This window comes from Heloderma suspectum, chromosome 5 (assembly GCF_057233095.1).
Source record: "Heloderma suspectum isolate Gila_16-S chromosome 5, 16-S_ref, whole genome shotgun sequence".
NCBI classification, from domain to species: domain Eukaryota; kingdom Metazoa; phylum Chordata; class Lepidosauria; order Squamata; family Helodermatidae; genus Heloderma; species Heloderma suspectum.
Genome location: NC_139462.1, coordinates 198,260,241 through 198,286,543, shown reverse-complemented (window position 1 = coordinate 198,286,543; position 26,303 = coordinate 198,260,241). Strand labels below are relative to the sequence as shown.

At 45.9% G+C, this 26,303-nt stretch overlaps 1 protein-coding gene across 2 annotated transcripts in view; it reads left to right on the top strand.

Moving 5' to 3' along the window:
• Positions 1-26,303, top strand: part of CUBN (cubilin) — a 260,102-nt gene that overhangs the window by 121,734 nt on the left and 112,065 nt on the right. For both annotated transcript variants that reach the window (XM_084860471.1, XM_084860472.1), the window contains exons 30-33: positions 7,405-7,579; positions 9,119-9,300; positions 24,087-24,243; positions 25,652-25,768. In XM_084860471.1, the coding sequence (XP_084716597.1) occupies positions 7,405-7,579; positions 9,119-9,300; positions 24,087-24,243; positions 25,652-25,768 (631 nt within the window). The remainder of the gene's footprint in view (positions 1-7,404; positions 7,580-9,118; positions 9,301-24,086; positions 24,244-25,651; positions 25,769-26,303) is intronic.

The window sequence follows — 26,303 nt, the reverse complement described above, 5'->3', positions numbered from 1 at the left end:
ACCCTGTGCAATCTGTTGGAAGGGAGGTCTCTCTCTCCATTGTGTGTTCCAACTGAACAGCATTTTTTTTAACTTTTCAGGCACATGGTACTTCTGCACAGACCACACCCTGACATTCTTTCCAGCCTTCCCTTGCTTTCTTTTTAATAGATAAATTCATGTGGTAACAATTGGCTTTTTCCTTTATAGCCCAAAAGTAACTTAAAAAAAAAAAGTTATTCTGTCATGGAAACAGTTGGGCTTGTTTCTGCTCCAGCCTTTCTAAAAGCATCTGATTAGCTGAACTGGCATGCAGAGAGAAAAGGAAAAACCACTCCTTGGTTGCTTGGCTTTTGAAATACCCCTTTGATTTTGAAACTGTACAAAAGGCAATTGTGAAACTGGCTGGCAATGTGAAAGGGCACTGTGCAAATTAAGGGCCTGACTAGATGGGAGATACAACAATCCTTCTCCATCTTTTAAAACTTTTGGCAAATACTAGCATGGGCATGCGGGTGGGGAGAGACAATCTGGGACTGGGGTATGTGGAAGGGGGCTTGAATCGTTTCTCCCCATGCAGGTTTCCTGATACAATGGGTCCCTTTGCTATTTGCTCTGGCAAGAAAACCATCGATGCAGATGTTTTGTGCCCTTCTCCTTGTGTATTGCCATTGTCTGTCTTGCTGCTTCTCTCTTTTAACTTGCCCTCATCATGAGATTTCTTTAAAACAGGGCTGGGAAACTTTTTTCAGCTGGAGCGCCGAACTGGTTCTGGGTAAACATGTTGGGGACTCCATACCAGCAAGGCATGGGGCTCCACCCCAGAGTGGGTGGGGCCCTGCCACTGCTGGCATGCAGCTCCAATGTGATTGCCCAGATCCCATATACTCACACGTGCGCACACACACATCATCCCTCCCTCACTGTAATCAGGCCTTTCAAAAGCTGCCGGTGGTGCCAATGAATGCTTTTGAAAAGCTTCATCATGGTGGAGGAGGGGCAATTGGGGGGGGAGGTCACAGCATTGGAGAACAGAGGGTCAATAACCCCCCTGAAAATGACCTCCCACACTGTAATTAGGCTCTGAAAACATCGGCACCAGTGGAGGCTCTTTTAAAGCCGAAATGCAAAAGGGGAGGAGGATTTTCGTATGCACAGCAGCCGAGGGCTGGGGATCAGGGAGGGGGAGTGGCTGTTATCTATCAAGAGTCCTTGGTCTTCACCAGACCCCCTCTCTGGGAAACCAAGGTTGCTGAGTGCAGGTACTGGAGGTTGGGCCCGAAGGGCAGTCTAGACATTCTGCTCGTGTACCGTCCACCCCGCTGCACAACTCACTCCCTGGCCGAGGTGCTTGAGGTGGTCTCTGATGTGCGAGTGCAGTCCCCTAACTTGTTGGTGTTGGGGGACTTCAATGTACATTCGGGGGCCGTCCTCACAGGGGCACCTCGGGACTTCATGGAGACCATGGCTTCCTGGGAGCTGCATCATATTCCAACTAGGCCTACCCATGTAGCCGGTCATGCACTAGACCTTGTGTTTGTTTCTGGAGAAGCGGGGAGTGATCTGGAATTCTGGGGTATATCCACCACCCCCTTGTCATGGTCAGATCACTATCTCGTGATGTTGGACTTCTCGGTTCCACAACCCCTAGAGCTGTATCTTCAGCCTATCACGTGGCAGTGAAGGCAGCAAAAAAGGAATATTATACTGCCTCTATCGTGTCTGCAGAGTGCTGTCCCAGGAGGCTGTTCCAAGTGGTCCGGAGCCTGGTCGGTCCTGTTGCTCCGGAACTGCTGGAGCATTCTAAGGCCTCCTGTGAGGCCTTGACAAGGCACTTTGCAGATAAAATTGATCAGATTAGGAGTGTTATTCTGTGTGTTGTGGATACAGTTAGTGAGTAGGAGGCGGTCTGTGGCACACCAGTTTTGTGGGATCAGTTCCAGCTTCCTCCTTCTGATCAAATGGACAAGGTGCTTTCATCTGTAAGGCCGACCACCTGCTTACTTGATCCTTGCCCATCTTGGCTCATTATGAGCTGCAGAGAGAGGCTAGGTGAGGGGATCAAGGCGGTGGTGAACGCCTCCCTTGAGAAGGGAGTGATGCCATCAGCCCTCAAGGAGGCAGTGATAAGACTGCTTTTAAAAAAGCCCTCCTTGGATCCCCAAGTTCTGAACAACTTTTGCCCAGTCTCGAATCTGCCTTTTTTGGGCAAGGTGATTGAGCGGGTGGTAGCGATGCAGTTGAAGGCACACTTGGAAGAAGCTGATTATCTAGATCCATTTCAGTCAGGCTTTAGGCCTGGGCATGGGACAGAAACGGCCTTGGTTGCCTTGGTGGATGATATGAGGAGGGCTCTGGATAGGGGTGAATGCTCCTTCCTTGTTCTCCTCGACCTTTCAGCAGCTTTGATACCGTTGACCACGGTATCCTCCTGGACCACCTGGAGGGGTTGGGCATTGGAGACACCATATTATGGTGGTTCCAGTCCTTCCTCTCTGGCAGGTACCAGAGGGTAGCACTGGGAGAGGAGGTTTCGGACCCATGGCCGCTCACTTGTGGAGTGCCACAGGGTTCCATCCTCTCCCCGATGCTATTTAACATCTATGTGAAGCCGCTGGGGGCTATCATCAGGAGGTTTGGGATGCAGTGTCATCAGTATGCAGATGACACGCAGCTCTACCTCTCGTTCAAATCTTCACCAAGGTTGGCCATAGAATCCCTGACAAATGTCTGGAGATGGTGAGTGACTGGATGGGGAGGAATAAGCTGAAGCTGAACCCTGACAAGACCAAGGTACTTTTGGTGGGAGACAAGAGGAGGCTGGGGGATGGTGACCTGGTGTTGAATGGGGTATGGTTACCCTTGAAAGACCAGGTCCACAGCTTGGGGGTCATTTTAGACTCCCAGCTGTCCATGGTGGCTCAGGTGTCAGCAGTGAGCTGGACAGCGCTGTACCAACTCCATCTGATACGGCGGCTGCACCCCCACCTTCCCGACCATCTGTTCCCATCAGTAGTACATGCCCTGGTCTCCTCTCATTTAGACTACTGTAATGCGCTCAACGTGGGGTTGCCCTTGAAGACGGTTTGAAAGCTGCAGCTGGTACAGAACGCTGCGGCTCACCTGATTAAAGGCAGCCGCCAGCGAAATCACATCACTCCAGTGCTGAAAGAGCTGCAGCGGCTACCAGTAGTTTTCCGGGCCAAATTCAAGGTGTTGGTTTTGAGACCTTTAAAACCCTGTACAGCTCCGGGCCAGCCTATCTCAAGGAGCGCCTCCAGCAACACCAGATAGGCCGCTCAACAAGATCAGTCTCAGATGGCCTTCTCTCTGTCCCATCAGCCAGGACAGCTAGGCTGGTGAGGACGAGGGAGAGGGCCTTCTCTGTGGTGGCCCCCACTCTGTGGAACTCCCCCCCTAGGGAACTCCGCCATGCCCCCTCTTTAATGAGCTTCCGCCGCGCATTAAAAACATGGTTGTTCAGGCAGGCATTTGGGGTGTGTTAGGGTAATTTTAGAAATGTGATGTTTTTAATGTTGGGTTTTATTGTGTAAACTGTTTTTATTGTACATCGCCCAGAGTGGCTGGGTGACCAGCCAGATGGGCGATTAATACATTTAATAAATACATCAATCAATAAATAATTGTTTTGGAGGGGGTTGCCGGGTTGGGATGAGGAGGGTTAGCCCTTCACTTCCCAGCAGTTGCCCCCTCCAACCCCCCCCCTCGCTTGATGTACACAAGCCATATGTATGTCTTGATTCAAGCAACACTTTGTAAATGCCCTGATCAAAGATGGAGACCTCTTGTGGGGGGCATGTCCTGCAGGCTGGAGGTTCCCCCTCCCTGCTTTAAAATATTAGGATTGAGTGGTTCTGTTATCCTAGTGGTGGTAGTGTGGATAGAGGTTTGATCAGCCAGAGTAGCGCGTTCTCTGCTTGTCTGGCTGCAACAGGTATCCAAACATGCCCGCAACAGGGCTTTCACACATCTTGTTTCCCACCGTAGCCCCTTGTGCCAACCCAAAACTGCTTACAGAGGCTGGTGGACCTTATGGAATGGTGTGGGATGTAGCCAGGGGTGTTGTAATGGGACAGGGAATTGGCGGAAATCAGTGCACTGAACTTTAGCTGATTGCAGGCTCCAAGCAGGTTTTGGTAAGATAACAAGATTATAAACATCGTCATATAAGGCTTTTTAGCAGGACTCTTAATGCAGGCCTGCAGCAGGGCTTCTCTTATTCCAAGGGAAGAGAGGAAGGGAGGAATCTGGAGGCTCACTTGTACACTGGCAGGACGCTGGGTGGGGTATAAAAGCCCTTTTAACTGTGATCATTGGAAGGGAGCACCAAACCAGAAAGATTGCCACTGGATTTCCTCGGAATGGCTTTCTGAGTAGGCCAAAGGTGCAGGACCTGAGGCCTTGGGGGCAAATTCAGCCCACCTAGGGTGCCTTTATGGCTTCAGCTCTTGCACGCAACTACCAATAGTTTAGTGGTTTTCCAGTTTTTGTGCAGTTCCCCCTCCCCCCTCCTTCTAAAAAGTTGTAATGCCTCTCCTGAGGCATAGTTACAGGCAGTAAAAGCTTCACACTAAATAATGCTTGTAAATTTAGTCTTTGGGGCCCCAGCCCTTTTGCCTCCAGCTCTGCCCACCACTAGAACGAAGCCCCCATGAGTTTTTTCAAAATGGAATTTGGCCTGGGGGTTGAAAGAATTTCCATGCTCTGGACTAGGCCATCTGTGCCTGTGTGTGTGTGTGGGGGGGGGGGATAAACATAATGTGAAACCATGATTTCCCATGTAACACTAAGCGATGGCTTAGCTACGTACATGAGCAGGAAGCAGAAAAGCTTCAGGATTGCGTGCTCTCAGCTCGCCTCTCCTCCTCCTGCGGGACCAGGAGAAAGAATGAACTTGTATCCCATTTTTCAGTTTGTTTGATTCCAGGCTTCTCTTTACATGCAGACCAGCAATTGTGGTTTAAAACTCTAGTCAGTTGCTAAACAAACCAACTACAAACCCTTGATTGTTTAGCTGGCTTATTTAGGTTTGCACATAATGATAAGCCAGGAATCAAGGAAAAATGAAACTGAGTGCGGGCTTATTCCTCTTCCTGGCCACATGGCAGGAGGGAAGGGAAGGGGAGGGGGGAAATGCTTGGGTCCTGTGCTTTGCATGGGCTTCTTTCTACATTCAAATGCAGAGGAAGGGGTGACTTAGCCCTTCCTACAGGAAAAAAATGCTTGTATGAAGTAATCCTGGGCTTGAAGTATAGAAACACACTTTCTATTTCCTTAATAATGATCTCCTTTTAACAGTAGTTCTATTCATTTTAATCTGTCCAGAACATCTTTCAAGAACTGGTAGCACGGAGAAGCAATTATAAATTTAAATCACATGTCTTTCTCCAGAAGCCAAAATGCTGCTACTACTATCACAAATGAAAGCAAATATTCAGACCTTTCAGCCCATATAATTAGCCGCTAACTAAACCAAAGAAAAATATCCTCAACTTTCTGTACATATTTGGGGTGGGGGGTGGGGGAGGAAATCATAGTTCAATGCCTACTTATTTTTTTTATATCCTGCATGAATCAAAGCAATGGCATTAGAAGGCCTGCGCTGTTTTTTCCACTTCATATTTCCCTTGGGAAAATATGGGAATTCTATTTTGTCTAATCCAGAAAGGAAGGGCATGGCAGGGTGGAGCATCTCATCATGGTAATAACATTCAAATGCAGTGAACCAAAAAAAATATTTCTGGTATTCCCACTAAGATTGATAGGATGTATTCCTATTGCAAACCATCTGGCCTTAAACCTTTGCTTAGAGGTTAGAAAGAAAATCCCCTTGGACATTAAAATGTGCACATTACCAATTTATTGATTTATCTGAAGCATTTTATCCCACTTCTCAGCCAAAAAGCCTCCCAAAGTGGATTACTTTCAGTCAGTAAAACAAGACAGCCCCTGCCCACAGGCTTACAATCTGAAAAGGCACAGCACACAAGGAAAAATGGATAGGAACAGAAGAGGAAAAATATGCAAATGTACATTCTGGAAATGTTTGCAGCAGTTCTCAGATTATTACCAAAATGTAAATCCTGACAGGTATTTTGCAAATTATTAAATGTTCATTAAATTACTAAAATTGTATTGTGAGCTAGATTTCTCCTGGTTTTGTGTGTGCATGTGTTATCAAAATTCAAAATTTTAAACAGAGCCTCCACTTAAAAAAATAAAAACACCTACAGACACTCTCTTACAGGGTAGTTTGATTGAAAATGACAAAGTGTGATAAACTTTTAAAAATCCTAAAATCCTTTAGAATCAGATACAAAGATATTTAGGTCAAAATTTTGCGGTTACAATCATCCAAGACCCTTAACGTTGGAAAGTTTCACTTCCTTGCAGAATGTTACGGAAATGTTCATGCAGCACCTGGTAACAAGTTCCTTAATGGCTGACCATATAGGGCAGTCCAGCATAACATAAGGCCTGAAGGTTGACCGCAACCCCTTCCCTGTCTGGTTGTGGATCCCTGGGGGAAGGGCTGTGGCTCAGTGGCAGAGCCCCTGTTTTGCATGCAGAATGTCCCAGGTTCAATCCCTGGCATCTCCAGGTAGCGCTGGAAAAAACCCTGCCTGAAACCCTGGGGAGCTGCTGCCAGTCAGTGTTGACAGTAATGGGCTGGGTGGACCAAGGATCTGACTCAGTATAAGGCAGCTTCCTGTGTTCCTATGAATTCTAAATACCAATTTCTTTTGTGGCTCTGTCCTTCCCACATCTTTGAGGGAACATCTAAAGCTTGTCCAAGCCCATCAGAAGTGAGGGAGGTGGGCAGAAGGCTGGTAGTGCAGTCTTATACATTTGGATGGGAGAAGCTTTAGCTCAGTGGTAAAGCAGCTGCTTTGTATGCAGTAGATCCCAGGTTCAATCCCTGGTCTCTCCAGATAGGGCTAGGAAAGGATCCTTCCTGAAACCTTGGAGAGCCACTGCCATTGCCAGTCAGTGTCGACAATACTGGGACAGATGGACCAAGAGTTTGACTCGGTATAAGGCAGCTTCCTATGTTCCTGTAATGCCTACTCAGAAGTAATTCCCTTTGAGTTCAATGGGACTTACTCCTAGGTAAGTGAGTATAGGATTGCAGCATGGCTTCATCACTGAACCTGTATTATCTTTCTCCTTTGATTCGCAAGACACGTTACCTATGTGCAGATGATACATCTGAACACACATAGAGGAAGGGGTGTCTGCATTGCTCCCACTGCCCTCCTGAGCTCTGAGCTTCAGATTTTTTTTAAAAAAATTCAGCTAATTTTTAAACATTTTCACCTTACTGCACTGGGCAAATTTAATTGTTGCCCTTTTGTGTCCTTTTTGAACACCCTTGCTCTTGCTGTTTCTTCTCTCTCTTTCTAGATCTATGGTGGGCCTGATTTATCTTCTCCCAGGTTGGCCCAACTCTGTGTCCCACGACTGCCGCAGAATCCTCTGCACATCTCGAGCACTGGAAATGCAATTACGGTCCGGTTCAAAACAGACAGATATATGCACGGAAAGGGCTTCAACGCTACTTGGCAAGAGAGAGCTGGAGGTGAGAGTGACTTGGGGTGTGTGCATGTGTATATGCAGGGCTTGGTGGGTGGGAGCAGACCTGGGCTACAAGTTAAGTTGCGAGGCTGAAAAAAGTCACCCTAAAATTATTATGAACTTCCAACATTCCTATTACATTCCTATAATGAATAACACGTTGACCTCTGTGGGGTTAACCCAGTATTCCTGTGCTTATTTGTTAAAAGCTTTACCCACAGCTGGTGAAACCAGAGATGTGCAAAAATGACAGCAAGCAGATGTCCTGCATAATGCTGGAATGCACATGGATTGAGCCCAAATCACAGGTTTTCCAAGAAGCTTTAGCTCCAAGAATTGCTTTGAATTGGGCACCTAAATTCATAGGAAAATGAATGGAATTGGAAGGAACCTTGGAGGTCGTCTAGTCCAACTGCTGTGTCAATGTAGCATATTACACTGCAACATAACATTCAGAAAGCATGCTACATATTTACCATCATGACTAAAAGAGGCTATGGGAAGTATTTCTTTGAAAGCAAGACGATTAAACAGGGTTTGAATGCTGAAGCGTTGCGGGGGGGGGAGTTGGGGGGGCAGGGGGGCCGCTTACACAGAGCCAAAACAGAATGCATCACTTAAAAAGAGGATAAAATAGGACACCAATTTGCATAACATTTGCATATGCAAATTTATATGTATAGGTGTAAATTTAGGAATAACTATAATTTCAGTAGAAATACAACACATCTCATCATAGTCTAGAAGACCTACTAGATGACATGTGTGCCTGTAACTAGCCCCCGTCAACAGTCTGGCTGCAGCATTTTTTCTGGACCAGCTGAAGTTTCTGAATACTTTTCAAAGGCCCATGTAGAGCACATTAAAGTGGTCCAAACAGGATGTAACTAAGGCATGTGTGACCAGGGAACTGGTTCTTTAGGAACTGACACACATACTTCCCAGCGATTCCACCATGGATTTGGGTGGCTTCCAGACAGAGGGCTCCGTGTGCTAACACTCAGAAGCCATTGTGCAGCACTCCTGTCTTTTATTTCCTTTATGGATTTTCCACAGTAAGGAAAGAGATGGAAGAAGCAGTGGAAAAACACTGGAGGGCTATGAGTGGAAGACTAGGATGTCCAGACCCTAAATGAGATAATAAGAACTTCATCTAGAAGCACCCTTAGGGCTAAATTTATGCTGTGTTAAATACATAATATGCAACTGATCTTCTTTACCATTATGTTCATCTTAGTATAAGTACATGGAGGGCCTGATCTGGATTAGGACCATGGAATGGGGGTAGAGGAGGTTTAAATGTTCCCCCAGCCACTTGCCCCACCGATCCCCCTCCCCTCCACCACAGGGACTAAAAAGAAAGAAAAAGAACCCTATTGGTGCAATTATGTTTCAGCTCAGGGCCCAGGCCCTAACAAATGTTAAAGTATTTGTCTCTGAAAATAAGAATGTACAGATATTGTGCATCTTGTAGCATGAATATTCATTTCAACTATTTGTAAAGATATCTTTGTCTAATGGGTACTCATTATCTAATTTCCAGGTTGTGGAGGAGTTTTCCAAGCTCCGCATGGTGAAATCCATTCTCCCAACTATCCCCAACCTTACAGCAACAGCACTGACTGCTCTTGGGTGATCCGAGTTGATGGTGGCCACCGTGTTCTGTTGAACTTCACAGATGTTCAACTAGAATTTCATCGTTCATGCAGATATGACTATGTCGCAGTGAGTAATGATAGATATTTGTAACTATAATGGATAATTACCTCATATACTGAAAATATGCCACCTACTGTGAGATGTATTGTACAGTCATTCATTTGGTTACAAGGAGATTGCCATACAGTTATGGGGCTGGGTAATATCAAAGTTCTATCTTTGGTGTTTGATCTGTAATGGCACCTGTACATGTACAAGTGATCAAGTGGTGGGCATGAATACATGAACCTGCATTTATGGCAACCCTATGGGAATGAGAGGTCTATTCCTCAAACTGAGGAATTTCCATCCATTACCCTGTACTCTCAAGTATACAAAGGTAACCTGGTTGTTGACACGGAAACTGTTAAGCTGGAGAATAGCAGCATGGGAACTGAATTTGCCCAAGACACATTGTATAGGCAACCAAGGGTTGGATCCAGAGTTAGTTATTCTTAGAGGTGACCCACTGAAATCAATGGGACTAAAATTAGTCATGACTAACTTAAGCCCCATTGATTTCAATGGATCTACTTTAAATATGACTAAAGTCTCAATCCAACGGAATGCATTTATTCTCCTTTTAAATAACAGTAGCAACATTCTGCACATATTCAAGAATGTATGTAATCAAAACAAAATAGACAAAACTCTGTCTCCCAATTTATGATAGCGATGATATGTTAAACAGCAAGATATGGACCTGTCATATATATATGTATGTATGCATATGTGTGTGTGTATCCTTTTTCACTTTCCTAGAAGTCCTCCTCCCTTTTCCAGCTTCCAACTGCTGTAACTGGGGGCCTGTCTACATGGGAGGTTTTCTCCAGTGCTGCTGTGGCTTAAAGTCATTAGGGACACATGATGTCATGGCCAATCTGCAGCCACCCTGGAGTTTACCTGGAGAAACCACATTTTTTCAGAGTACTTTTACTCCATTGCTTTTCTTTAATTTAACTCCCCCAAGGTTCAGCTGCTGTGTGCCCATCCCTCTGCTTTAAATTCGGTATGATTGGGGCATTCCTGTCTTTCACCTGGCCATGCCCTCAGTAACCTAGGTAACTAGAATAACTACCCTGCCTTTCCAACACATCAAAGTGCTAGAGCACTCTTTGGGGCCTTTAGAATCACACTGCACTTCCTTTTCGCCAGTGGGAGTAACTGTCAGGAGCGCCCTAGCTGCCTCTTGCAGTCCCCTCCAATAGCCAACTCAGGACACAGACAACGAGGATTCTTTCCAAGGCTTTTCCTTTATTATTTTATGACTCTTACAGATACTAATCACTAGCAACTAAGCAAGGAACTGCACTGGGGAAAGATAGCAGAGTAGCCTAAGCTCCAGGTAAGGCAGTTGGTCCCCATTTGAAGGAGAACCGTGGGAAGACTCTGAACTTATGGGCTATGGAGAGATCCTCCCTCTTTCCCTTGGGTCCTCGGGACGCGACCATTGTTTTAGTGCCAAACGAGCGGAGCACCTCCTTTCAGCGCCCTCCATCTGTCGCCACTCCCTGCGTCTGGGCTGAACATCCAGCAAGCCCCCCTGCAGTGCTCTCTCACTGCCCGGGTCACTATCTCTCCCAGGAATGCTGGCAGAAGGAATCTCTGCCAGCTGCTGTGCTTGTGAGAGGTGAGAGAGCTCCTCTCCCACTGATTGCTGTTCTTCCTCAAAATCAGAACTGCTCTGGGGCTCTATGGGCTCAGTTTCCACCCTGACAGTAACTAGCTTCCATGATTATGAACTTCTCTGATGTTTGAGGTACTTAGCTTCTTTGATGTTGTGTGAAATCGCTTCTGTGATATCTCCTAACTTTGCTTCTCTGTGATGCTTAGTATAACTAAGTCTGGAATCAAACCCAGTATGTTTGCCTCCATTCATGCCTTCCTAATAATTGAAATATAATCTCTCACAAATGCTGTAGGGCCCCAATCTAGATTGGGACTGCAGAACAGGAAGGGTTCCCCCCCCACCAACTCTACTATTTTAAACTCTACCATTTTCCCAGGTAAAGTAACAGGCACACTGAAGCTGCTGCTTGTCCCAAGAGGGAAGCTGCTTTGAATGCAAATAGCAGGACTAGAAGGGATTTTTCTAAGGGATTTTTTAAAAAGTAATGGCATCATCCTCCGTGTTAATTCCTCCAACACTTATTCATATGGGCAGTGCCCTCAATTTCAGTGGAATCACTTGCATGAGTAAAACTTGCATGAGCTTTTAAAGTGTGATTTCTAAACGGGATAACTGCAGTAGCTCTTTTTGCATAGAACACCCTAAACATTCTTTTTAAAAAAAAATCATTCTGAGCAAACTGAAATTGCCCTGTGGTCTGCAAGACCAGTAAACTGTGAGTCATTCTTTTTCAGCAGCTGGAACTGGTTAGTGTTTAGTTGTGCTGCCTGAGAGCAGGGAGTGCAGGCTAAAGATGGATTAGCCAATGTGTGACTACAAATTTGATTCCAAATAATCAAGAATTAAAAATAGAGATAAGTAAGGGGGGATCTTCACAGCAACGCTTTGACATCGCTCTGTTTTTCTGCGCTTTTGAAGAAATTTGGCATTGCTCCATAAGGGGACACATTGCGCTGAAAGAAACGGAGAGTCCCACCCCCCAGCCTGGGGCTTTCACAGGTCACATGGCACTCTAATTCACATTATTTTGGGATGGCTTGGGTGGAGTCCCAGCAGTCCGGATGCACATCATCATTCTGAGAGCCTCATTCCACCGCACCCCTCTTTCACCTTGTCCTGACTCCTCTACCTCCTGAAGGCAGTGCTAAATAGGTATCCAATGGCCCATCCCCCACCAGTACCTCTAGTAATACAATACAATACAATACAATACAATACAATACAATACAATACAATACAGTACAGTGCCAGCAGCATAGTTTCCCTCACAGAAAAGCCAGCAGGACTTTGGGACATAAATATTCCAAGATCAACCTATCAAGATAGCATATAACAACTGATGTGCAAAAGCGCTATTTTGCTCCGTCGATACCGCAAATGTAAATGGTAGTTGCTGTTAATATGTGCTATATGTGTCCACTGTGGTGATTCTGTCTTTCTGATGCATTGGGGCTGAGTTTGGGGGGTGAGCCCTCCAGAATGAGAAGGGGATAACTGAAAGGGATGACTACTGCATTTAAAGCTATCACTCCGCAATTACTGTGGATCATAAAAGCGAGATCCCACAGTTATAAATGGGATACGCAAGCTGTTAGTCTGCTTTTCCATTCATAAATGCAGGATCTTGCTGTAATGCATCCCCTGGAGTACTTTACTGCTTGAAAGTGCTACATCACTTTGGCAACATCATGACTGGCTGGGGCTATTTACCCCTGTACTCGCTTATTAGTTTGGGGAGACCCTCTGGTGAGTCTGCCCCTTCCTTCCATTGATCCAGGTCACCAAGGTCATGGCCAGGTGAAAGGCACACCCCTGGGCATGACTATCATGCTGAAGTTAATGCAGAGGATTGGGGCACACAGCATTTGAAATGGTGGTGTGCCGAATTATAAAACAGACTAAAAGTAGCCCGCAAAAATCCAGCTTTTCCACTGGTAATCTGCGAGGTGAGTGCAGACTGACCATGACATCATGTACCATGAACGAAGTTGAAATGCTCCCAATTCATAGCACAGCCCCCATGGAGACAGGTCCTAAGAAAATAAATAAGTGGCTTACATTCCTGTATGGTAGGAAGGGATCTTCTTAGTGATCAATCTTCTGGTTTCCACCCTGTTTAATTCCTCTGAGGGAGCAATCCTATGCAATGTGCCCTGGATACGCGTAAGCCTCTGAACTCAGAGGCTTTTGAGTGTCCAGTGGAGAGCAGGAGGCACCTCACCTCCTAGCAGGTTTTGCCCATCTAGTGGAGGCTTCAGGGATGGGGGAGGGAAGGAGCCTGGGGACAGCTAAGGACAGCTCATCGCCCCACATCCCCAATCTCCTCCCCTCCCTAGCCCCAGGAATGCCTCCTTTTCTCCATCTCCATGCTCATTTTGCGAATGCAGAGAGGTGGATGGCACAGTTCTCTCTGTGCCAGCTATGCAGGGGAGGAATAGGATGCAGGGAGTGTAGTTTCTTGGCTCTGAGCTCAGATCCCTGTCTACAAGCTCAGAGCCCGGAAACCAAACAGTTCTATGTCCCCCCAGACACTCTCTGAGGGGCATAGGATTGCTCCCTTAATAATGTTGATTGCTATATGGATTCACATGGCACAACCCCTTTCCTTTTTATCCCCCCATTAGCAGCAACATTTATAATTTCTCTGCCCATGGTACTTTTAAAGGCAACCCTGACACCTTTTATTTTACTTTAAATAAAATATTTTACTTTAAAGCAGGGGTGGAAACCTGAGGTTTGAGGGACAAATTTGACCCGCATGGAATCCCAATCTGTGTTCCCCAGATGGCCCCACCCCCTTTCACCAACCACAGATTGTTTGGTGGTTTCTCAGATTCAGTTGTTGAGGCCTGATGATGTGGACAAGGCGCTTGCAGCATTGCGATCAGCCACATGCCTTCTTGATCCTTGCCCTTCCTGGCTAATAAAAGCTAGCCGAGGGGGTATGACTGGGTGGGTCCAGGGTGTGGTGGATGCTTCCCTTCAGGAAGGCATTGTTCCTGCTGTCCTTAAGGAGGCAGTAGTGCGACCACTCCTGAAGAAGCCCACTCTGGACCCCATGGTTTTAGACAACTACCGCCCAGTTGCAATACCCCTTTCTTAGGGAAAGTTCTGCAGAGCGCAGTGGTGGACCAACTGCAGGCACTCTTGGAGGATGCTGATTATCTAGACCCGTTCCAATCTGGGTTTCATCCTGGTTACGGGGCTGAATCAGCCTTGGTTGCCCTGATGAATGACCTTTATCAAGGGAGGGACAGGGGGAGGGCAGCCATGTTCATTCTGCTCAGTCTTTCATCAGCTTTTGATACCATCTACCATGGTATCCTCCTGGATTGACTCCGTAGGATGGGTATCAAAGGAACTGTGATACAGTGGTTCTGGTCCTACCTGCAGGGCTGATTACATAAAGTAACATTGGGTGACCATTCCTTAGCCCCTTGGCAACTGAGTTATGGGGTTCTTCAGGGTACCATCCTGTCCCCAGTGTTATTTAATATCTATATGAAGCTGCTGGGAATGGTCATTCAGGGATTTGGAGCCAAGTGCCATCAGTATGCTGATGACACACAGCTCTATCTCCCTGGGACATCTGAATCAGGGGAGGCTGTGCAAAGTCCTGGACCAGTGCCTGAACTCAGTAATGGGCTGGATGAGGGCCAATAAACGGAAATTGAATCCTGGCAAGACAGAAGCCATGTGGGTGAGTGGTTCCCAGGTCCAGGAGATAGGCTCATTGCCTGTTCTGGATGGGATTGCACTCCCTCTGAAAGATCAGGTCCGTAGTTTGGGGGTACTCCTAGATCTAGCACTGTCACTGGAAGCCCAAGTGGCCACTGTGGCTAGGAATGCCTTTTACCAGCTGTGGCTGGTTCACCAACTATACCCTCTCCTGGACAGGAGAGTGGTACAGGCACTAGTAACCTCAAAACTGGATTACTGCAATGCACTCTATGTGGGGCTGCCCTTAAGGCTGGTCCAGAAGCTGGAGCTAGTGCAGAATGCAGCAGCTCAACTGTTGTCGGAGCTCCCCTTTTCAGCGTGCAGCTGCTTTGCTGAGGGACCTGAACTGGCTGCCTATTTGCTACCAGGACAGGTTTGAGGTTTTAGTACTAGTGTACAGAGCCCTAAACAACTTGGGACCAGGATACCTGAGAGAGGGCCTTCTCCCTTACCAACCTGCCTGGTCACTGAGGTCATCGGAGGGAATGCCCCTGGTGGTTCCACATGGACCTATGGCCTGACTGGAGTCCATCAGGAGAAGAGCCTTCATTATGGTGGCCCCCTTTCTTTGGAACGCCCTGCCCCTGGAGGTCAGGCAGGCACCAACCCTGTGTTGTTTCTGGCGCCTCCTGAAAACAACACTGTTCCAGGAGGCATTCCTTTTACTGTTTTATCTTTTGTTTTCCCCACTCTGAAATCTGATTTAGGTATGGAGTGGTATACAAATATTGTAAATAAATAATATGCCTAAATCTAGAGCACAGAACTCTTCTGCCATGAACGGAATGAAAAATGTAGGATCCAAGACTCTAGAGCAAGCTGGGCCATGTGTGGCCCTCCAGATGTTGATGGCCTGCAACTCTTCTCAGCCCCAGCCAGCATTGCCAAAGGTCAGGGAGGATGAGAGTTTTAATCAACAACATCTGGAGTCAGTGGAGGCTGGTGGCTCCGATGTCTGTGGGGTGGTGAATCTACTCCAGGTTTCAGTCAGAACCAGTCTGAACTCTACAGAAAATCTCCGTTAGAGTTCTCACTGCTTCTGACTGAAACCCGGAGCGGATACACTGCCCCTGCTGACATCAGAGCCACCAGCCTCCATTGTCTGGAGTGGTTCCCCATCCCAATCTAGAGGCTCGGATCCTACGTTTTCATTCTGTTCACTGAAAGAGACTTCTGCACACCGAAGGAGCCCTTCTGTAAGTGGAACTCTCAGTCTGTGAACAGAAGCTGCTTCCACAAATGGCGTGAAAATGAAGGATCCAAAGCATAATCATGGAGTTTTCTGCCTGGAAATGCAGAAATGCTAAGGTATCTGCCACATCTCTCAGCCTGTGGCACAGATGCCAGAAATACAAAAACAGTATGAGAGAAGACCCACTGTTGCTGCAGCATTGTGCTGTCTATCTCTTGATTGAGGGAGCACAAAACCATGCTCTGGTACCTGCCCTTTCTTTCCAGTCTCCCTATAACCCCTTTCTGGTTTATTACTGCATCCATATTTCCTATCATGACATCGATGCTTATGTAAGCAATGACAACCAGAGTATTCCTGCTAAATTAAACTGTTTGTTCTGTCAAGAAAATCACAGTTATAAAAATAACTAAGTGAAATGAACCAATTCCTGTCTATTTCATCCATGTATTTTGCAGCCATCCAATCTGAAGCTACATCTTTGGTCAGGCTTCCCAGCATTTGGAGATGATTAGGGCATGAATTCAAGAACATGATGAGCCACTTTCAGGGGAAGCAAGCCCATCTGCTCAGTGTAGAAAACTGTCCAGCTAAATGGGACATGAAGCATGTATTTAAAAAAAGGTACCTTGCTGAGGAGAAGTGATCATCCAGTAAAGAGTAAATAGCAATCTCTCCTCCTTCCCCTGCTCCTTTAGCAGACACTGGAAAAGAAATGGGGAAGGACTTTCTAGTCAGGAAGCCCCCGGGTCTCCTCTCACTCCATGGTAGTGCCTCCTCTGAGCTTTGCCTGGGGTGAGCTTCCTCTGGGGTGAGGAAGGGAAACATCCAAGGAGGAGAAGGCAGTGGCTGTTCCTGCCTCTTCTCTCTTGCTCACCCTCTTTGGGCAGCAGGATTAGGTCCACAGTAGGGATATTGCAAAAATCTGCAACCAAATGAGTTTGGATTTTCATGGATCTGACCTGCAGGTTCCGCAGTGGAATGGCTTTTCCCCTGTTGGGCAGATTCTGTGGACTTGCAGACCATTTTTTTTTTTAATCTTCTGGAATTTTGCACACATTTTGTCATAGAAAAATACACATTTAAAAAAAACAACAACACACAAAACTGAAAATACACATTGCCCCCATAAGCTAATGCGTGAAAATGTACACGTTGCGGGGATTTGTGCATTTTGGGGGAATTTGCATATTTTTGCATGTGCAAATTTGTGCAAATTCAGAAACTGGGGGGGGGGGGGAATCCAGTTCCGTTGGTGGCCAGATGATGGAACAAAAGGCACCTGACAACCCATGAAACACAGATGGAACGGATTTTACACAATCTGTACATCCCTACCCACAATGAGCACTGTTTTGCTGGGTGGTATGGAGTATTGGACTATATGGGCCGAAATGCTACCAGTGCCACCCTGCCTATCAGAAGGAGAGCACAGGTGAGTGCATGACTGTGGTGGTTGCCCCTTCTACGGCCAATTCTCTGCGCTGCCCTGCCCAGAGGGAGACAACAGGCAGGTGAGCAGACAGAGGTGTTCCTCGCATTTTCTCTCTAGACAACTTTGTGGGCCCTTCCTGCTGTGGTGCCCAGTGAGGGTGAGCAAGAGAGAGGAGGTAGGGGCAGCCACTGTCTCCTTTGATTGAATGTTTCCCTGCCCAGTCCAGCCCCAGAAGTGGTAATGCTCAGAACACCTTGGGGCTTCCTGGCTGGGGAGCCCCTCTCGCCTGTTCTTTTCCAGCCTCTGCTGAAGGAGCAGGGGGAAGAAGGAGAGATTGCTGTTTCCTGTTTCCGTTACAATTGCTCCTTCTCACCAAATTAATTTCTTTTCCTTCAAAATAGAAGCAGCAGTGTTAAGCACCCTTTTGCAAATACATGTTTCATATCACATTTAGTTAGGCAAGGGATCCCCAACTATTTTGGGTTGGTGGGCACATTTGGAATTTTGAGGAAGTGCCATGAGCACTCACACAAAATGGCTGCCATGGGGGTGGACTTGCCCAGTCATAAAAGGGCTGCCCTGGTTGGCATGGCCAGCCACAAAACACTCATTTTCCAGAAAGCAAAGTGGTGATACTAAAAGAAAAGTAACTTGTCCAAGAACCTAATTTACAATTACAAGGTAGAGGTGGAGTCTGAGCTCCAAAACAGAAAACCTCTCTTTTGAACACAAATAAAGATGGCATTGGAGGGCAACCCTTTGCTTTGAAACATGCCAGCCTCCTGGTTAAAAAGTAATTAATTAAAAAATCTCAAGAAATAAATATAAAAATTAGGAAGAGCAGGCAGCCTGGCAGGTGCCAGGAGAGGTGTCTGTGGGCATACTGGCACCCATGGTTACCATGTTGGAGATCCCAGAGTTAGGCCCTTATGCTGTACCCTTCAGTTTCCATGTTTTTTCTGTCTATAAAAATCCGCAAACATCAAGTGATGAGAGGATTAGGGTTGCACAATTAGGACATTTGAAAGTCACAATGTTTTCTGATGGTTAGAGGTCCAACCCAAGTTCCTTTTGAAACTCACCACATCGTGACTTTTACCCATTAGTTACCACATGTAGTGAGAGTTGCAACTCATCACGTCATCCAGAAATTCAACTTTCAGTGGATTTCCAGGATGTGGCAAATCTTGCATCTTAGCACACAGAATAAGGGTTTATTATCCCAAAGAAGTGAGGAGCATCTCTCTAGTGACTTTCTCTATTTAGTGAGTTTAGTGAGTTTACCATATCATAAATGAAGGCGAGCATCAGGCCATAGGTAATAGATATGAATAGCTAGCTATAAGAGGATTTTGAGATGTTGTGGAGTCATGGAGAAGCTCCCCTCCCCGCTGCCCCACCTGGAGTAATCTACTTTTGCAAAATGCTCTCATTTCCTTCATTTTTTAAATGTGCTGCCACTGATTTACTCATGATGACTATACAACTGAGAGGGACAGTGCTAGGCTGTTATGCAAATTGGATTGGACAGTTGGATTTTGTAAAATAGTTGCTTTAAAATATTATGACAAAGAGTCTTGTGGAGGGATGGGAGAACCAGAGATGCTAGAGCTCAAGAGGTTCTCTGAACTCCCCTTTGAAGCTCCCATTTTCATTTGCAACCTATTTTTCTTTTTGTTTGAACAGGAAAGGTGCACATATTGAAAGAGAAAACTGAGCATTTCTGTGTGCATTTTTTAAAGTGTGCATTTCCCCTCCTTATTGACTAAAGCGTAAAAATGCGTATTTTTAAAAAACGCATAAAGCGTGCATTTAAAAGGGGAAAAAATACTTTTTTCAAATGCAATTGCAAGCTTGGGAATGTGCAAGTATTGAAAAATGTGCTCCTGTGTACATTTGGGGTTGCAAATAGGGCACGTTCTGATGATTTGCGAACTGAAAGAAAATTCTTATACATCCCTAGTGTTGTTGTGGCACTGTAAAGACTAACCAATTTGGTTGTGGCAACTGTACTGTGAATGACCATGGTAATAATGTGATGATCACTATCAGTACTTTCTGCATTTAATTTGCTTCTTACCCCAGTGTTCACAATTCTTCCACCACCATGAAACGTACTGCATATTAACCTGAAGATCTCTTTAATATTCCAAGCATTTGATAAAGTGGGCTCTAGTCCCCAAAAGCCTATACCAGAATAATTTTTTTAAGATGCCACAAGACTCTTTGTTGGTTTCCCTTCAATAGGCTACGACATGGCTACTCTCTGAAAAATATTATGGTTATCCATTTGTTAGTAAATGGTCAGCGGCGCCAGAGAGATTACACAGTGTTTGCATTTCTATATTTGCAAACTCCATTATTATTGCTAAAGAAAAGCCCTTCAGTAATGAAATCCAGGTTGTTGTAGGTGACTGACTCCCAGTGGTGGCTGTTCCAAATCTTTTGGGCCTCAAGGCCGAACTAGACATTTATCTCAAAAAACACAAACCTCAACCTACATTTGCCAAGTTGTCAGGGAATGAGAGAGGAGAGGGGACAATTACAGGGGAAGCATTAGTGGGTGGAAGAGGTGCTTAACCTCTCTTCATTATTTCCCGCCACAAATATCTTCCCTCTGTTTTTCCCTTAGTCAGCTTACTTCCAGTTTCAGAGGCTGGCCTGGGAGAAAATACCATTTCAAATGATGTGGGGAAGCATTTGCAGGGTGGTCGACTGAACAACAACAATTCCTCCTCCCGCTGCCCACTCCCAATTATCCCTTGTGAATGCCCAGCATTCGAGTTCTGATGAAAAAAGAGGTCGGGGGCCTCATATTTTACTTGCAGCATCTAATTTGGCCCTCAACCACTTGTCAAAAAGCTACTTGTCTAAAAGTCAGAACATCTACCATGAACCAATGCAAGAAAAACCACCAAGAAACAGAAGATGAGCATGATATTCCCCATAGACAGAAAATAAAAATGTTGTTGGCTAGCTCATTTCTGATTAAGGGCTCAGTTCTACTAGATTGTCACCCACTAGAGAGGCCTCCAAGACTGGAGGTTTCCAAGAATCCTTTGCCCTGCTGGGCTGTTGTTGTTAGGGCAAAAGGAACAGCAGAGGCAAATTCTGCCTCTCTGCCCTCCAAATAGCCATTTCCCACTAGATGGGCCTCTGACTGAACCCATCTAGCTGGGTCCCACTGCTGGGGACAGGGACAGGGCTCAGAGGCCTTGGAATCCAGCAGATCCATAGCCTCTCCCCTCCCTGCCCTCCAGCATGTCCTGTTTCCTCCCTCCCTGTCCTTGTCTGAGGTGGTGGTGGTTAATATCCTGCCTTTTCCCCAATACTGGGACTCGAGGCAGCTTTACAACATTAAAAACTTGTACAGATAAAACATATAAATAGAAATATACAACAGTTAAAATATAGTTTAATCATCAATAATATTAAAATTGCATAAAATATCAACATTTAAAAAGACAACAATATAAACAAAAGTACCAATCCATCATAGTCTCAGGTTGCAACAGCAGCCTTCGAACAGAAGCCACCATGGGGCTTTCCACAGTAACTGGGAGGGGTCGGGTGGGGGAAAAACCTGAGCAGGGGTTTCTCCTCCCCCCCCCCGGCAAGCTCTGTGTACAGCCTCAAAAGTGGGGTGGGGGATCCACCATATGCTATAGCTTCCCAGATGATGTCTGGGAGCCATAGACTAGCTCCGTAAATGTCCTTTGTCAGTTGCAGTTGGATGTAATGTGAAGGTCAAAGGTAGGTATTCAATTTTTTAAAAAAAACACTTTATGCAGGGTGGACTGGAAGAATAACAGTTGTGTGAGATTTTATGCTCATTTCAAATTTTGGGTTGCTTTTTCTCACAATTGTGTTGATCTTCTAATGTTTACATATTTACAGTGCAATCCTATGCATCTTTACTTAGAAGTACGTCCCATTGAGCTAGTCCCATTGAACTCAATGGGGTTATGTTCAGGTAAATGTGTACAGGATTGCAGCCTAAGGGTGCAACGCTTGTCATCTTCTAGATGGAACCCTCTGATCTTGGAGGTTTCCAAGTATCCTATGCCCTGCTGGGCTGTTGCCAGCAAGGTGGGAAGAGTGACAGAGGCGATTTTCACCTTTCCATCCTTCTTTTTATCCCCCCCACCACTAGATGGACCTTTGAGGCTTGAGCACATCTAGAGGAGGCACACTGGCAGGGTGGGGCCAGGGCTGGCGAGGCCATAAGATTTTTGTGTCCAGGCCTCTCCTCTCCTCTCCCCTTCCCTCTGCACCCACCAGAACACCCAATTTTTTACCTCTGTGAGGTTCTCCAAGGATGTCTTTGCAGCTTTGGAAACCAGGAGCTGCAGCAGCTGCTAGAGGGAGGGATTGGACCATGTAGTCCCCCTCTCAAAGTGGTAGCAGTGTCTATGGCTTTGGGAGGGGGGATCCAAAGAATCCTATGTTCCCCTGGATACTCTCCAGGGATGGTGGGATTGCACCCCAAGTCTGATTAAGTCTACAATCCAAGTACAGATATCCGTTTGGTAGTCAAAGTCATGATTAAAATATATTTTGTTGTTCGGTCGTTCAGTCGTGTCCGACTCTTCGTGACCCCATGGACCACAGCACGCCAGGCCTTCCTGCCCTCCGCTCTCTCCTGGAGTGTGCTCAAGTTCATATTAATTGCATCGGTGATGCTATCTAGCCATCTCATCCTCTGCCGTCCCCTTCTCCTTTTGCCTTCAATCCTTCCCAGCATCAGGGTCTTTTCCAGGGAGTTTTCTCTTCACATTAGGTGGCCACAATATTTGAGCTTCAGCTTCAGTATCTGTCCTTCCAATGAGCAATCAGGGTTGATTTCCTTTAGGATGGACTGATGTGACCTCCTTGCAGTCCAGGGGACTCGTAAGAGTCTTCTCCAGCACCACAGTTCGAAAGCATCAATTCTTCGGTGCTCAGCCTTCTGATAATCTTTGAATTTGCAATTTGGCAATCTGTTTCTTTGGATACAAATTTTAAAAATGCTAAAATTGTGAATAAGGCAAAGCCACGAGTGCCATAAAATGGGAATAGCAGCAGCCGTATTTAAACTGCCCATGGCTGAGGCTTTCCCAGTTATGTATCCTACTACCTATGTCACTGGGAAGGTTGCTGCTAGCTAGGTCTTTTCTTATTTCAATGCAAACAAGGGGGGAAAATGCTTCACCGCTCTCTCAATTGCTGCCACCAGTAACCCTTTCAGAGCTGCTTTCTTCCATTTTGGTAGCACAGACCAAGCAGCCAGCATGGGGGGTGGGGTGGGGGGGTGATTCCACGAAACCCTTCGTAATAACTAAAAAGGAAGCTTTCTTTTAAAATTGAAAACAAAGAAGGTTTATTTGGTACAACAGGATTGGAAATAGGAACTGGGCTGGGATGAGGAAAGGATATCAGGAATGATGATTAAAATAAGACAACACTATAAACTGCTAGGGGTGTACGAAACCTACTTACCCATCCGCTGAAGGGGTCCACGGGGGGGGGGAGGCGATCCGTCCTTCCCCCCGGGATCCTCCCCAGCCGGTTCCGCTCAGCGGTGAGTCTGCAGAGCCGCCAGCCGGGCCTGTCTGCAGCTGGACTTCCAGCCGCTGCCACACAAATGGTGTCTGGCGCAGTGGACGCCATTTGCGTCCCTGCCCTTAACCATGATAGGCTACGTAAATATTTACATAGCTTATCACGGCAAAGAGCAGGGACGCAAATGGCACAGCAGACGCCATTTGCGTCCCTGCTCTTTGCCATCATAGGCTACATAAATATTTACGTAGCTTATCACGGCAAAGAGCAGGGATGCGAATGGCACAGCAGATGCCATTTGCGTCCCTGCTCTTTGCCATCATAGGCTACATAAATATTTACATAGCCTATCACGGCCAAGGGCAGGGACGCAAATGGCATCCACTACTCCAGACGCCATTTTCTTCTGCAATCCGGCAGCGGATGGCTGCGGAACGAAGATGACAGACCCAGATCGGCCGCCACCAGGTAGGGTCCATCCCAACCGGCCTTCACAGGGGGGGGGGGAGCAGTCCGTTCCGCCATGGACTCGGGGGGGGGTGGATTCTAAAGACTCTGGCCTCATTGGAGTCCGTGGCAGATTTCTCCGCCATCCCTATAATGCACAATATAACCCTTGCTTTTAGTTCTGTGTTCAAAACCCTTCACACCTTCTCTCACACTCTCTCTAACCCACAGACTATCTCACTAGATGTTCTCACTTTTATCTCCCAGTCTAATCCCAGATTAATCTAGCTGTTCCCAATCTACCTTCCTCCCAGACTTATCTGACTCTCGAGAAGCACTCACCCCGCCTTTTCTTGCCCATGCTCTCATCCGATCGCACTGCATTCCATTCCCACTCAGCCACTTCCCCTTTCTTCCACTTGCCAAACTGTCATTCTTGCCCACGCTCTGCCAAACCCTGCCTCACACTCACCTGTCAGTCATTCCAGATACATACCAACCACCATACATATATACAAACTTTTACTATTTACATATTGCGCATGTGGAATCGCCACAGCCCCATTTTAAAATGTATTGGTTTTATTTAATTACTCTTAATTAACTGTATCTTTCTTTTGTACAAAAACGTTTATAGGTCTGTGACTGTTATAAACAATGCATTCCTTCTTTCCCAGTTACGTGCATAACCAGTAGCTGATAAATAAGAGGAAGAAAATAACAAGCCCTCCATAAATAATGTATATGTGTAAAAGTTTGGAGCTATTTATGTGGTCAGTTGTGAATTTCTGGAGCATGGGAAGTAAGCTATGCCATTCTAAATTTTCACATACTGCTCTGTCCTATAGGTATTTGATGGGCGAGATAGTGCAGCTCCACTTCTTAGAAAAGTCTGTGGTCAGCAGCGACCGTCTTCTATCACTTCCACACAAAATACCATGTTTGTGCGATTTCGCTCTGACAGCACTGTCCATCTCAGGGGCTTTAGTGCTCAGTTCACTGAAGGCAAGTTTCTCACTGTCTTGAGTTTGCTTGTGTTTATTCTGGTCCTAACTACCGGTCCTATTTCTTATGTGTGATTTGAATATCAGATGGGGCCATACCAACCCTAAACCTGAAAAAAGGCATCTGTGAAGGGTTTTCTGGCAGGGTGGTAGTTTGCTGCTGCTGCTATTCTTACCAAGTTTAGTATGCTACAGTAGGCTTGGACTGAAAGCGGCTTCATTTCTCGGCATCACATTTCTACTTTTTGTTATTATTATCATTTATTACATTTCATTACAGTTGATTCTATCATACAAGATGCATTTATGGTATCACCCTTTTATCATTTAGCAACATGGGAAGTTGCCTTCTACCCTTAGTCCATCTAGCCCAGTATTGTCGACACCGACTGGCAACAGCAGCTCTCCAGGGTTTCTGGCAGGATTTTTTCCAGCCCTACCTGGAGATGCTGGGGATTGAACCTGGGACCTTCCGCGTGCAAAGCAGGGGCTCTGCCACAGAACTACAGCCCCTCCTCCTATTTCTGACATCTTTATGTGAAACTAACTGAAATAACACTATTGTAATTTGACCGTCTTGTTAATTTCAGTGTGTAAATCTGTAGGCACACGTTTATTTTCAAACGCCTATAAAATTGTTACAGGTGCAAAGTTTGGCGAGTTGTATCAGTTGAAAAGTTATATGAGCCATTTGAATACTCATCGTAAGTAGCGCTGTCTCCTTTGTACAGGTATTACAGACCAGTAAGGCCTGTCCAGCAAAATAGTCACAGTGACTGTGCTGTGATCATAACTAGCAAGCTATAGCATCTGGCACAGAATGAAATATTCTTGCAGTTTGCCAGAATGAAAAGATTCTGCGGAAAAGGGCTGCGGTTCAGTGGTAGAGCACAAGCTCTTTGCATGCAGGGGGTCTCAGGTTCAAATTCTGGCAATTTTAGTTAAAAGGATCAGACTGCTGGGCTAGAAAAGATGCCTCAGACCTTGGATAGCTACCTATCAGGTTGCCAGCTTCCCCCAACCTGGTTCCCCTCCAGAGGTTTCAGATTGCAACTTCCATCATCCATGACCATTAGTAATGCTGGCTGGAGCTGATGGGAGTCGTAGTCTGAAACATTAGGGGGATGGGGCTGGGACAATGCTGGAGTAGGCAGGCCTATAGTCTGACTCAGCAAAAGGCAGCTTCCAAGGTTCCTTGTTTAAAATCAAGTTGGAGATTTGACGATTATGATAAGTGATTTGGGCAGCTTTCTCCGAAAACCAGGAAGGAGCTGTACATTTTCAGTGTCTGAGCATGCTCACATTGCTAAAAAAGGCCTAATTTCCTCAGGCTTCAGCTGCACATTTATCTATCTATCTATCTATCTATCATCTATCTATCTATCATCTATCTATCTTTTATTCCAAAGCATGTGGAAGAGTCTTAGAAGCTGATTCGGTTGGTGCAGCAATTTCCTCCCCTCTGTACCCAGCCAAGTACCCAAACAATCAGAACTGTAGCTGGATTATTCGAGCCCAGGAGCCATGTAAGTTAACAGACGCATCCCTCTCTTGTGGGGAAGTTGGCTGGATGACTAACATCCTCCTCTCATCTGTGATAACAATGAGGAATCCCTCCTTTACTTCTCTGTAGGAAGTCCTGCATCCTGGTAGATGGGCACGGCCAAGGGACACTTAAATCTGTGCTGGAGTGGGTTTTACTGTGGAAAGATTTAGGGTTGTGTGCAAAATAAGACAACATGTGACCTTGCCACTCTGCCAGGTTTAGGGCCTTGATTATGAGGCTTGGAGGTGTTGCTAGAGTTTATAAAACTCAGATTACCACAGGATAAATAGAACTCTTGTGCTTGCACAAAAGTCCATAGTTATTTGAATGAAGGTTATCAGTGTGCATATGTAATGAAAGTGAGGAATGTGTCCACAGACCAGCTCTGTATATTTTATTTTATTTTTTATTTAAAAGATTTATTGGCTGCCTTTCAGGCTCACAGCAATAAATACATACATGCATACACATGCGCGCACGCACACACACAAGTACTAGTCTAAAACCTGATGTTT